General features: G+C 63.6%; 1 protein-coding gene across 1 annotated transcript in view; it reads right to left on the reverse strand.

Moving 5' to 3' along the window:
* Positions 1-359: 359 nt before the first annotated feature.
* DOK7 (docking protein 7) overlaps positions 360-13245 on the reverse strand; it is a 36842-nt gene continuing 23956 nt past the window's right edge. Inside the window, exons 6-10 of the mRNA XM_008018037.3 lie at positions 12168-12287; positions 8033-8757; positions 4454-4496; positions 830-982; positions 360-538 (exon numbers count right to left, since the gene is read on the reverse strand). Coding sequence (XP_008016228.3) covers positions 405-538; positions 830-982; positions 4454-4496; positions 8033-8757; positions 12168-12287 — 1175 coding nt within the window. The 3' untranslated portion in view covers positions 360-404. The remainder of the gene's footprint in view (positions 539-829; positions 983-4453; positions 4497-8032; positions 8758-12167; positions 12288-13245) is intronic.

Here is a 13245-nt window from a genome sequence, read left to right on the forward strand (position 1 = left end):
CTGTCATCCGTGCAGTCGCCCCTAGGGTGAGAGGGCGGTTTGCATCCCAGGCACCACAAACCATGCTCCCAAACACTCCTGGGCAGCAGCCTCTGCCTGAGACGCGCAACAGCAACCAGAGCTGCCTGATGCCTGGAAGCGGGGCCTCAGGTGGCCTGGGGTCCAGAGCGACTCATTCAGGCCAAAGGAAGGGTCAACCCCCGGCACTCGTGAGGCGGGAGGGCCTGGCTGTGGGCCCTGGAGACGTCTTCCTGTTCGCACTGTGGCCCGGAGACCGGCCAGCCCTCTCCTGTGACTGGGGGCTCCCTGGGGACCAGGCCACGACCAATAGAAGGGGCCAGCCTGCTGGGGGCCATGAGGCGGCCCGGGGGCCGGGTTTGCGGTCAGCTCCTGGCGTTGCAGCCTCACTGCGGGGCTGCCTTCCTCTGCTCCAGCTCTGACAGCTGCTCCTCCCGGGCCCGTGCGTGCTGCGCTCCCACTCTGTGCGCCATCTCGGTGGCCGCGATGTCGATCTGGGCGTAAAGGGAGGCGCTGGCCCCTGAAAGAAGCCTGTGGTGAGCCACAGCCTGCGCCCCCAAGCTGCCCAGCCCCATGACCCTGCCCTCCACACCAGTCCCCCAGCCAGACCCTCGGAAGTGCCTGAGTGGGGACACCCTCAGGGGATGTGGCCTGGCCAGGGATGGAGTTGGGGACGTTTGCCTCCTGGGGGGAGGCTGTAGGAAGAGCTCCCTGACTGAGGGCTGCTGGGCAGGGCTGGTGGGGGGTAGGGCCCTGAGGCTGTGGTCCTGGTCCCTGACCGTCAGGGCCTCCACAAAGGGCAGGGACCCACCTCGGACCCCCTCGCTGGCCTCCTGGAGCTCCAGGCCCATGTAGTGCAGCTGCTTCCTGGAGGAGGGGCTGACGGGGATGTTCACGTAAGCAGGTGACTCGCCGCGTGGCCTCTCTGGCCCTGGGCTGTCCACAGCCACGGGTCCTGGGGATCCTGTGGGGGAAGCAGCTGTGAGGCCCCGGTGGGGGCGGCGAGCGGCACAGACCCCAAAGATGGTGCAGTAAAGAGCAGCCCACCCCTCCCAGCCCCTCCTCCCCGCTCCGCCTCTCCTGCGGAGGTTCTGGCTCCATTTTCCTGGACCATCCATCTTTGGCCCAGCGCTGCCCCACCCTGAGACCACCCCCACACTGTCCACTCCTGGTCCAAGTACCCACAGAGCAGAAGGAAGCGCTGCCCCCTCCACTGTGCCGCCTCTCCTGCAGGAATTGCCGACCCCCCATGAACCCCCCATGGACCCCCCAAGACCCACTCTTCTGTCCCTGCGCCACTCACCCCACACCTTCACAACTCTCTCCCCACCAACCACCCCTCCTTGGCTGTCCCAGCGCCTTCTCTGCCTGACCGTCCCGGGCCAGCACAGCCCTGCTTTGTCCTGGCCCCCAGCACCTGCCCCTCACTGTCCTCCTGGGTCGCCCCACCTGCTGCAGGTTCCAGGGACCCCTCCTCTCCTGCGCACAGGCCCACGCTCCCTCTGCTCCCCTCCAGGACACTCAGGTGCCCCACCCCCTCTCTCCCCTCATAGGAGCTACTTCCTGCCCCCACCCCCTTCCTAATAGCTGATGGTGCCATCTGCAAACCCCATTGGTGCTGGGGAGGGCAGAGCAGGAGCAGGATAGGAGAGGACCCCACAGGCCTGGCTGGGTGGGACCTGAGGCAGGCTCCCACCTTAGGGGGTTGGATGCACACTGGCTCCTCCTCTGCAGGCCTGAGGGCTCCGCACTGTGGGCACCGAGGTCCTACAGGAAGGATCCCGTTCTCCAGTGCCTCCTCCCACTCCTGTCATCAGGACCTCTCGGGGGAACGCACAGCCACGTGAAGCAGGGGAGGTGAGAGCAAGTCCCCCTCCCTCATTCCCTGAGCCAGTGACTGAGAGACACAGCCAAGCCCCACCCGGGGTGACCTCCCTACCCCCAGCACACTCTGAGCCCTCAGAATTCTGCTGAGGGCTGGGATCCGGGGGATGACAGCCCTACAGGTCGGCCTCCCTGAAGCACCTGCCTGTCCAGGGGAGGGGCCTGGCTCAAGGCTGGGCCTCCCTGCCACAGGGATGCGTCCGCAGCAGACCCAGGTTCTCCTGTGGCCACCCGCTGCCCGGCACCTGCAGCAGACATCCACGCTGCCTGGCTCCTCTCATGCTTGTCCCCGCCACTCCCTGCAGCAGGGCTGGGGTTGGGGAATTTCACTTGCTTGCTCCCAGTGGGGAGACTGAGGCCAGAGAGACCTGACTCGCTGATTCTGCAGGCAGCAGCCGGGACAGAGCAAGACAGAGCCCAGGTTGATGTGGGTTTGCTCACCTGATTCCATAAACTAAAGCAGCCAACACAGTTTTGCCCCAACCCTGCCAGGTCCCGAGGCCCTGGGGAGACACCCCTCCTGCAAATGTGTGGTCCTAGAGGGCTGGTCTCCTCTCAGAATGCCAGGACCCCTTCACCAAGATGAGCCACAGAGCACAGTGGCCAAGTTCTGGAGCCCAGGCAGGCACCTGGGCCAGCAGGGACAGGGGCATCAGGGCCAGCTGCCTGGAGGAGGGGACATGGCTGAGGAGCCGAGGCCAAGAAGGGGCGGTGGGAGAGGCAGGTGTGGTAAGGGCCTGGGGAGAGCTAGGGAAGCGCTGGGACCTGGAGTCTGGAAAGGGGGCATCGAAGTCAAGGGGCGGGGCCGGGGCTTGCCCATGGTGGGGCTGGACACCCCCCCTGCAGGCTGGTACCTAGTTTTAAGATTGCATCCGTTCTTCCAAGGCTGTCCCCCAAGGGTGGACAGTGAGGGGCAAGGGTGGAAGCAGGAAGGAGCGTGAGGCCTGACTGCAGGGAAAGGGGACGAAGGTTCCCAACACCACCTGGAGTCGCGCGGGCACTGTAAGCAGCGCTGGGCCGGGCGTGTCCATATCTGCATCTCCCCCACGGCCACCAGCTCCAGGGCCCTCAGAGCTCCTTCTCCCGTCCCCTCTTTGGGACTTGGATTTTGCTTCGGCTTCTGTGAGCATGGCTTCCAGTACCTCAGACACTCTTTTGGTGAAGCAGCAACCGGGAATCGACTGACACTTCTGCGCCCTCCTCCCAGACCCCGCCCTGGGCTGGCGGCCCGACACCACCACACGGGCCTGGCTCACCTCTGTCCCATGACAGACCCTGGACGCCCCTCCCGAGCCCTCGGCCTCTGTGGAAAAGGTTCACATCCTCCAGCAGATACCGGGCCTGCCCGCTTGACCCCCACACTCTGTCCCAGGGCACCCGTGTCTGGGTAAAAGACATCTGAAGGGTATGGGCGGCCTTGGGGAGGCAACAGCAGGCTGCCCAGGAGGACCCTTGGGGCAGGGCTGGCCTCAGCACTCTGGACTGCAGGGATCAGTGTCCAGCCCAGGGCCAAGGCCGGCTGACGGGGGCTTTCCCGAGCTGCCCCTGCCTGCCTGTGGCCCTGCCCCTATCCCCGGGTGTCCCCTCCAGGCCTGCCTGGGCCCCGCCCCCAACCCTGGGTGTCCCCTCCAGTCTTGCTTGGACCCTGCCCCCAACCTTGGGTGTCCCCTCCAGGTCTGCCTGGACCCTGCCCCCGCTGTAGGTGCCAGCTGCCTGGGAAGAAGAGATTGAGGAATCCAAGGTTCAGCCCGCAGTGGTTCCTACTCCACAGGGAAACTGAGGCACAGAACTGGCCCTGATGCCACCCGTCCACCCCAGGCCAACCGCCTCACCTCCAGCCTCTCTCAGCCCTGCCCAACCTTCAGCAGGGCTCTGTCCCCAGTGACTGCCAGGCTTCTCTAGGGAGACCCTGGGAACTGGCACCTTCCCACTGCCTCCCTGCTTGGCCCTCCCTCCCCACCTGGCCCCAAAACTGCACCTGCCAGGGCACCAATGCCCTGCCCCTCACTAAGTCGCTTACCACCAGCCCAGCCTCCACAGGTCCCCTCCGCTCTCCGAGGACACAGCCCTTCCTCCGGAGCTGGGGCTCCTGGACCCCAACCCTGACTGCCTTCCTGCCATCCCCCTCCCAGGAACAGGTCCACACTCAGGGCCTGGGGACGCACGGACCCCAGTCTGTGTCTCCAAACCTTCAGTCCGTCATCCAGCTGCCCACTGGCCGCTCTCAGCAGCTGCTTCCGAGACAGGCCACACTCGTCCAGGCCACACGGAGCCAGCAGCCTGCCCTCTACCCACTGCCCTGCTGTCCACACCTGGGCTGGGACTCACCCCCACTGCCCACTGCCACCCAACACCCACTGCCAGCCAGCAACGACTGCCACTTGTCACCCAACATCCACTGTTACCCAACACCCACTTTCACCCCATTGCCCACATTCCCGCTGGCTGTGGGCCCCTGCCATCCCCATCTAGCCAGACTCTGCCATCTGCACCCACCCAGACTCCCACCTCCCTATCCCCGAGCTCTGGGGGACCAGCTCCAGGTGCCTACCTGAATGTGCTGTCGCAGGTCCCGGGGCTGAGGCGGCCACTCCCTAAACCAAAGAGAACCCGGTCAGTGCACCCTTTAGGTTTCCCCTCATCCTATGCCCGGGGCCCCTGAGAACAAGGACACTACCCCCAAGATTGACACAGGCTGGGGGACCTGGGCCACCTGCAGGGAGTCCAGCCCGCCATCCTTGATGCCTTCTCTCCAGGGCCCTTTGCCCCACAGCCCCCAGATCTCTGGGTCGCCCACCACCTTGACCACACAGCCTGGCGGTAGCCCCCATAACCACCCATGGGGGAGGTGGAGGCTTTGGCATCTGGGGAGGGGGCGGTTCTGAGCTCCGAGGCCCAGTCCAGCCCCACTATTTTGCTACTAGAGGTTTATTGGAGGAGGACCACGCCCATACGAGGTAGTGTCTGGGCTCCGACCTCAGAGCTGAGAGGCTGCTCCAAGGGCGGCCGTGATTTCCTTTCTCATCCCTCAGGGTGTGGGCCCTGCTCTCAGAAGCTGGTGGTGGGGGGATCCGCAGGGGGGTGCCCCTGGAAATGCCCCACTGGGAGGCCCCAGATGAGATAAGCAAAGTTCCCCGACACTGCAGGTGACCTCCTCCTGGGCCTCTGAAGTGGGCTGTGCCTAACAGGAGGTGCCCTGAGTCCCCGAAGGAGCCTGGGGTGGGGTCTGAAGGCCGCTTTCGGGAGGGACGGCGGCCCACGGCTGAGCACAGAGGCTTCCTGCCTTCCTCCAGCCCGGACAAGCGGAAGGGAGGCCAGCCCAAGAGAATGCCCGACATGGGCTCTGGCGGCCGGTGGCCAGAAAGAGGGTGCAGCACCCTCCTGTTCTGAGGGGCCTCATGTGGGTGGGCGCTGGGAGGCTGGAAACTGAGGCTCAGAACCTAGCTCTGGTCCAGGCCAGACTCAAGGGCAGACAGTCACAGGGCTGGGACCCTCAGATGAGGCCCCCTGAGCAAACTGGGCTGGTCTAGACTTTGAGAACCTTTGACAAAAGGCCGACACCCGCTGAGCTCATCACATACACAGGCCCCAAGGGGGCCCGTCCCCAGCTGCTCCCGGGGGGCCAGGCCGGCAGGTATAGATGGTACAGAGCCCAAACCAGCAAAGGTCCATGTCCACCCTGTCCCCTGCCTGGCCAGGCCCAGGTGCTCCGGGGGCAGCAAGAAAACAGAACCAGTGTCTGACCCATCTGGTTGCCCCCGGCCTGAGAAGCCTCCAGCCTGTTGGCCACCCACCTGGGAACTGGGTACCGAGGCTGGAGACCCTGGGCTGCCATAGCAGGTGGTGGCCGGAACCTTCAGACACCCAGAGCGAGGCCACTCACAAGCATAGTGGGGAGAGGCAGATGGCCTGGCCACATCCCCACAGGGAAAGGCTGTCCGGGGACCCAGCCCCGCCAGCAAGAGGCTCCAGGACCCCACACCACCCCCAGGCCACCCTGGGGTACCTCAGTCTGCTCTCGCCAGAGGGACCCTGCCCCCCAGCCTTGGGCAGACGACCGGTGGGAACACACAGGGCTGAGCGTGGATGACGAGGACTCTGGCAGGAGGGTCCAGGTCCCCAGCAGAGGAGCCACAGCCTCACTCGTCCTGCAACAAGACTGGCGCGGCCACCTCCGGAGGTGACAGCAGCGAGGGCGATGGTGACGGGCAGCTACTAAGTGCCTGAAGAGTGACCTCATCAGACCCTCAGTGCAGCCCAGCGAGGCGAGGTCTGTCATCCCGCTTGCAAGAGGAAACTGAGGCTCAGAGACCAGGCACCGCTGCAGAAAGCCCCCCAGAACTCGCCTGTCAGAGTCGGTCCCCAACAGGTGGCAGGCCAGGGGCAGGCAGGCGCCCCCACAGGATGTGCAGGGGACCGAGACAAGCCTGGAACTCGGCCCCATATCGGGGAGACAGGCAGGGCAGGGGCCCCGGGCTCAGAGCCAGCCCCTCCTGGCCTGGGGTTGGAGGGTCCGCCCTCACCCGGACCTGAGGAGCCCCATGCCTGAGCCTGAGGGAGTACTGCAGACCCCACTGTGGTCTCCAGGACACACCCAGGAATGTGCCACACGTGCACGCACACACCACACATACCCCACACACCACACGTGCACACACACACCACACATACCCCACACACCACACGTGCACACACACACCACACATACCCCACACACCACACGTGCACACACACACCACACATACCCCACACACCACGCATACCCCACACACCCACCACACGTGCACGCACACACCACACATACCCCACACACCACACGTGCACACACACACCACACATACCCCACACACCCACCACACGTGCACATCCCAGCCCGAGGGCTGCCTGGAGCCGCCTCTCCACACACCACAGCGTTTAGGCCCAAGGCTGACAAGACGGATGAGGCCTCTCGCACTCTCTGAAACAAAGGCCAAGGAGGTTGGCCCGGGCACTTCGGATCCAGGCAGAGGCCCCGAGTGGAGGGCAGGTGAGGTGGCTGGGCAACGGATGAGGACAAAGTGGTAAGAAAAGAATATTTTATTTCCAGTCTAAGAATGTATTACAAACAGTGTCCAGGTTTAGAAACGGCCGACAGCGAAGGGACAAAGCGAAGTGTTCACAGGGAGCTGCTGGACCGTGGTCAGGGCCGGCTCCAGGATGTACGAGAGGAAGCCACCCAGGGCATGGACAATGGGCCAGACGCAGCCCCGCCTCCGACACAGAGCTGCTGAGCACCAAGCGGGGCTGAGCCCTGGGCCTGGGGAAACACACGCAGGGCCCGGAGCCTCCAGATGCCAAGGCAGCGTTTGGCCCCGCGAGGAGGTACAGACGGGAGCCAGTGGGACTCCCACTAGGGACCTGGGGCACGCAGCCCCTCCCCGCCACTAGGGACCTGGGGCACGCAGCCCCTCCCCGCGGGGTCAGCAGGTGAGGCTGCTCCGAGGACACCGCCTGCTGCCGGAGCCTGCCCACAAGGGCTTCATCGGGGAGCAGTGGGGCCCAGACCCCAGAGACCCGGCGAGCCACGCAGCCTCCTGAGCTTCCGTTTCTCCCATAGAAGGGGACGAGGGCCAGCGCGCACGGAGCCCGGGGGCTGGGCTGGTGGAGCCCGGGTGTCCGGAGCCTCTGTGGTGGCTTGGTGCTTAGCAGGTGGTGTGACCACACCAGAGAGGTGACGGGGAGAACCGGCCACCCACAAAGCGGGTGTGAGGCCCGAGGAGGACAAGGCCAGCAGCGGGGCCTCCAGCCCTTGGTGCCCCAGTGCAAGGCACCAGCCAGCAGAGATGCAGCACCCACCTGATCCTCAGGGTTGGGGGACACAGAGTGAAGCAGCTGGGCCTTGGGGCTCTGGTGACCCCGACCTGCCGGACCCAGAGCCCCTGCCTCCCAAAACTCACCTCCCTGTCAGCCCCTTCCTCCACTGGCAGCCGCAGGGCGCCCCCTCCAACTCCCCTCTCCGGGAGACCCCCCCATCCCTCCCGCAGAATACAGAGCAAGGAGGCCAGCGCCACCTCCTCTCCCATCTGGGGGCAAATTCAGCCCCTTTGCAGCCACGAGGCCAGATCTGTGGCCCTCAAGGAGGGGGGTTTACCTTGAGTCCTCCACAGACTGGACATGCCGAAAAGAAAGCCGGGGATGGCCCCACGTGGGGGCTGCCTGCTTCCCAGGGCTCGCCGGCGGCCGGGCTGGGCAGTGTGGCCTCGCTGCCCTGGGGGGCCTCCATCACCAGGCCCCGCCGTCTCGTGCCCAGCCAGCCAGAGGGATACCCAGCGGACGTCTGGCCGCCTGAGTCCCCGGCTGCACCGTCGCCGGGGCTGCCCTGCGAGGCGGGGCTGTGGTCCCTGGGAACCAGGCGAAGGCTGCGCGGTGTGTCATAGTGGGGCCTCAGGGAGGTGGGCACCTGGTACTCGACGGCCCCAGGCAGGCAGGTACACAGGCTGGGCTCGGGCGCCCCGGTTGCTGGCAGGCTGAGCAGTGAGCCCAGTTCGTCCGTGGCCCGCCACACGTCCAGGCTGCTGCCCGCATAGGAGGAGAGGCTGCCAGAGTAGGAGGAGTGGCTGCCAGTGGCGATGCCGCTGTCCGAGGAGCTCTGGCGGCCGACCTCCTGCAGCTGCCGTGGCCGCAGCGGCTTGGGAGGTGGCCTTGAGGCACCCAGCATGGCTTCCCCGGGGGCCTGGGCAACTACTGGTCTAGGCCCCTCCTGCGACGTGCTGGCCGACGACAAGGACTGCTCTGGCCATGCGGTGAGCCGGCTGCTGGCACTGACGTCCAAGTGGCTGGCCTCTGAGGATGAGCTGGACAGGCTGCGGTCATCCCCTGAGACAGAGCAGGAAGCCAAGGCAGCTGAGGGGGGTGCAGGGGGCTGGGGAGGACTCAGGGTGGGGCTGACGCCTGGTGGACCCCCACGGGCCAGCACTCTCTGGTCTCGCCCCACCCCTCCCTGCCCCCCAACCCCTGGGGGCGATAGCAGAAACCTGGCTTCACCAACGACAGCCCCTCTGCCCCTCGTCCACTCCTGTTTTTGCCTGTCCTTCTGCCATCTGCTCTACTAGGACCTGGGCCCCTCCCTCTCAGCATCCCTGTCACTACCTTAGTCCCAGCCTCCTCCTCTCCCCCAGAGCTCCCCACCCTCCCTGCCTAAGAGACCTGGGCTCCATACTCAGCCATCCCCACTAACTTCCAGGGCCTCCTGGGGCGGCTCGCCCTCTGCACCGTCCCAGCCCCACGGCTGGCCTGGACATCCCTTCCTGAGAACTTCCCAGGCCCTGCCAGCCTGGACATGAGGTCCCAGCTGTGCCCACACACCTTGATTCACCGCCTGCCCTCACCACGCTGGCATCCTTGCCTCACTCCCTGTCTCCCTCCCCACGGGGGATGAGAAGCGCACCCAGGCTGCCTCCCGCCTGCCAGGCCGGGCCTCACGCACTCGTGGGAAAGCCGCTTTCATCTCTGCTGCATCTCTAAGCTGCCTGCTCTGCCTTCCAGGGCTCCCAAGGGGAAAGCAGTTGTGAGTCGCCCCCAGGAAGGCAAAAGCTCACTGCAAACCTGAGTCCCCTCCTCCTGGGGCAGGGCAGGAGGGGAGATGGCCACTGTCTGCTCGGTGCCCTCTGGGGAACAGGCAGTGATCCGAGAGCACTGGCTGGACCAGCATGGCCCCTGCACTTGGCCCTGGGAACACAAGTCGCCCATGCAGCCACCCTTCTGGGAGCACAGCGGCCTTTCCTGCCCTGCCAGCCCCTTCCACCGCCTCCTCTCCCCACGATGGCAACAGAGCCAGAGCCACTGGCAGCTGAGGAGGCACCTCTGCTCCTGAGCAGCTAGCTCGCCTGCCTGAGAGCCTTTTGTCTGGGCACAGAAGGTAAAACCAACACGCAGGGCCTTGGTCTCCCCCGGCCACAAGCTGCTGGGCAGGAAAGGAGTCAAAGGCTCTCAGGCCAGAACCACCCTTCCCATCAGCATCTCAGACCAGAGTGTAGTAAATGTGGAACTGTAAGTGAAGGAAGGAATGAACTGAGCAGGGGAAGGAGGAGGGAAGGAATGAATGGGTGGGAGACGGAAAGAAGGAATGAGCAGGAAGGAGAAAGAATGAACGAATGAGCAAGAGGGAAATGAAGGAATGAATGAGCAGGGGGGAGAAGGAATGAATGAATGAGCAGAGGGGAGAAGGAATGAATGAATGAGCAGAGGGGAGAAGGAATGAATGAATGAGCAAGAGGGACATGAAGAAATGAATGAGTAGGCAGAGAAGGAAGGAATGAATGAGCAGGAGGGAAATGAAGGAAGGAATGAGCAGGGGGAGAAGGAAGCAATGAAGCAGGGGGAGCAGGAAGGAATGAATGAGCAGGAGGGAAATGAAGGAAGGAATGAGCAGGAGGGAAATGAAGGAATGAAGAGCAGGGGGAGAAGGAATGAATGAATGAGCAAGAGGGAAATGAAAGAATGAATGAGCAGGAGGGAAAATGAAGGAATGAATGAGGGGGAGGGGGAAGGAAGGAATGAATGAGCGGGGGGAGAAGGAATGAATGAGTGGGGGGAGAAGGAAGGAAGGAATGAGCAGGGGGGGAAGGAAGGAATGAAGGGGGGGAAGGAAGGATGAATGGGGGGAAAGAAGGATGAATGAGGGGGAAGGAAGGATGAATGAGGGGGAAGGAAGGATGAATGAGGGGGTTGGGGGAAGGAAGGAATGAATGGGGGAAGGAAGGAATGAATGGGGGAAGGAAGGAATGAAGGGGGGGAAGGAAGGAATGAAGGGGGGGAAGGAAGGAATGAAGGGGGGGAAGGAAGGATGAATGGTGGGGGAAGGACGGATGAATGGTGGGGGAAGGAAGGATGAATGGGGGGAAGGAAGGATGAATGGTGGGGGAAGGAAGGATGAATGGTGGGGGAAGGAAGGATGAATGGTGGGGGAAGGAAGGATGAATGGTGGGGGAAGGAAGGAATGAAGGGGGGGAAGGAAGGATGAATGGTGGGGGAAGGAAGGATGAATGGGGGGAAGGAAGGATGAATGGGGGGAAGGAAGGATGAATGGTGGGGGAAGGAAGGAATGAAGGGGGGGAAGGAAGGATGAATGGTGGGGGAAGGAAGGATGAATGGGGGGAAGGAAGGATGAATGGTGGGGGAAGGAAGGAATGAAGGGGGGGAAGGAAGGATGAATGGTGGGGGAAGGAAGGATGAATGGGGGGAAGGAAGGATGAATGGGGGAAGGAAGGATGAATGGTGGGGGAAGGAAGGATGAATGGGGGGAAGGAAGGATGAATGGTGGGGGAAGGAAGGATGAATGGTGGGGGAAGGAAGGAATGAATGGGGGGAAGGAAGGATGAATGGTGGGGGAAGGAAGGATGAATGGTGGGGGAAGGAAGGAATGAAGGGGGGGAAGGAAGGATGAATGGGGGGAAGGAAGGATGAATGGTGGGGGAAGGAAGGAATGAAGGGGGGGAAGGAAGGATGAATGGTGGGGGAAGGAAGGATGAATGGGGGGAAGGAAGGATGAATGGGGGGAAGGAAGGATGAATGGTGGGGGAAGGAAGGATGAATGGGGGGAAGGAAGGATGAATGGTGGGGGAAGGAAGGATGAATGGTGGGGGAAGGAAGGAATGAATGGGGGGAAGGAAGGATGAATGGTGGGGGAAGGAAGGATGAATGGTGGGGGAAGGAAGGAATGAAGGGGGGGAAGGAAGGATGAATGGGGGGAAGGAAGGATGAATGGTGGGGGAAGGAAGGATGAATGGTGGGGGAAGGAAGGATGAATGGTGGGGGAAGGAAGGATGAATGGTGGGGGAAGGAAGGATGAATGGTGGGGGAAGGAAGGATGAATGGTGGGGGAAGGAAGGATGAATGGTGGGGGAAGGAAGGATGAATGGTGGGGGAAGGAAGGATGAATGGTAGGGGAAGGATGGATGAATGGTGGGGGAAGGATGGATGAATGAGTGGGTTGGGGGGAAGGAAGGATGAATGGTGGGGGAAGGAAGGATGAATGGTGGGGGAAGGAAGGATGAATGGTGGGGGAAGGATGGATGAATGGTGGGGGAAGGAAGGATGAATGGTGGGGGAAGGATGGATGAATGAGTGGGTTGGGGGGAAGGAAGGAAAGAATGAGCAGGAGAGAGAAGGAATGCATGAATGAGCAGAGGGAGCCAGCAGCCCCCACACACGCATGGAAGCCTCCTGAGCTCTCCCACTGGAGCCTTAGCTGAAGTCCCACAGCCCAGGCCAGCCCCCGGCCCCACCTCCACTGCCCGGCCGGCCCGCATGCGAGAGGAGGCTCAGCCGCTTCTCCAGCTGCAGGGTTTCCAGGGCTTCCTGGGCCACGCGCTCCTCCACAGTCGAGGGTCCCGGGGGACTTGGGTCTGCAGCAGAGAGAAGACTCAGTGGAGGAGGTGGCCCCCACCGCCCACCCTTGCCCGCAGGCACCAGGCCCAGCCTGACGTGGTGGTGGCCCCCTGAGCCTCTCAACCTCGTCTGCAAAAGGGTGCAGCAATGGTGCACCCCCGTGGAGGCCGGGCCAAGAAGGTAACATGCACAGAGCACGGTAACGTGCTCGGAGCGTAGCAGACGCCAGGCCTCTGAGCCCTTCCCTCCTGCTCCTGGCCAGTCTGGCTGCCTCTGGGCCTTGGTGTCCACGTGCAGAAGACCAAGGGGCTGGACTTTCTGCATCTCTCGGCCCCTCCGGTGGGTCACAGCAGACTCAGCACAGGAGGATGGCAGAAAGCCCAGAGCATGAGGATGCTGCCCCCTGTGATCACCGGGCTCCAGTGTTTTACCAGCCTGGGCAGACGACCCCACCAGCCCAGACCCTCCCATGACTCCAGCCTGCAGGGGCTGGGCCCACGGCTCCTCCAGCGGGGTGCTGCCCAGCATAGTGTCCCGGCTCGACCAGCACCTCCAGGTGGCCTGAGGCCCCCACACACCAGCAGAGGCACAGCTGGGGGGCACAGCTGGGGGGCACAGCTGGGGGGCACAGCTGCAGGCCGAGGCCCTAACAGCAGAGCTTTCTGAGAGCTCCCAGCTGACTCTGACAAGGACGTCCTGTGGAGTGGGGTCTGGGACTTCTGGTCAGCCCAACCCCCTCCGCCGTCAACAATGGCCCTGCCTGGGGCTGGCCCGCTTGCTGCCTGCGGTGGGGCCTGTCCCGTCTAGTGGCTGTCCCAGGCCGACCCTCCCCAGCATCCTCTACCCAGTGCTGCTTCCCTGGCACGGCCTCTGTTCCCTGGGAACCGCCTGAGGGGAGCAGGAGAGAGCAGGGAGCCCTCCTCAGCCTCCTGCTGCCTCTGTCTGTCCCCGTCCCCGCCCTGCACACCCTCGCCT

The sequence above is a fragment of the Chlorocebus sabaeus genome, chromosome 27 (assembly GCF_047675955.1).
Source record: "Chlorocebus sabaeus isolate Y175 chromosome 27, mChlSab1.0.hap1, whole genome shotgun sequence".
Lineage (NCBI taxonomy): Eukaryota > Metazoa > Chordata > Mammalia > Primates > Cercopithecidae > Chlorocebus > Chlorocebus sabaeus.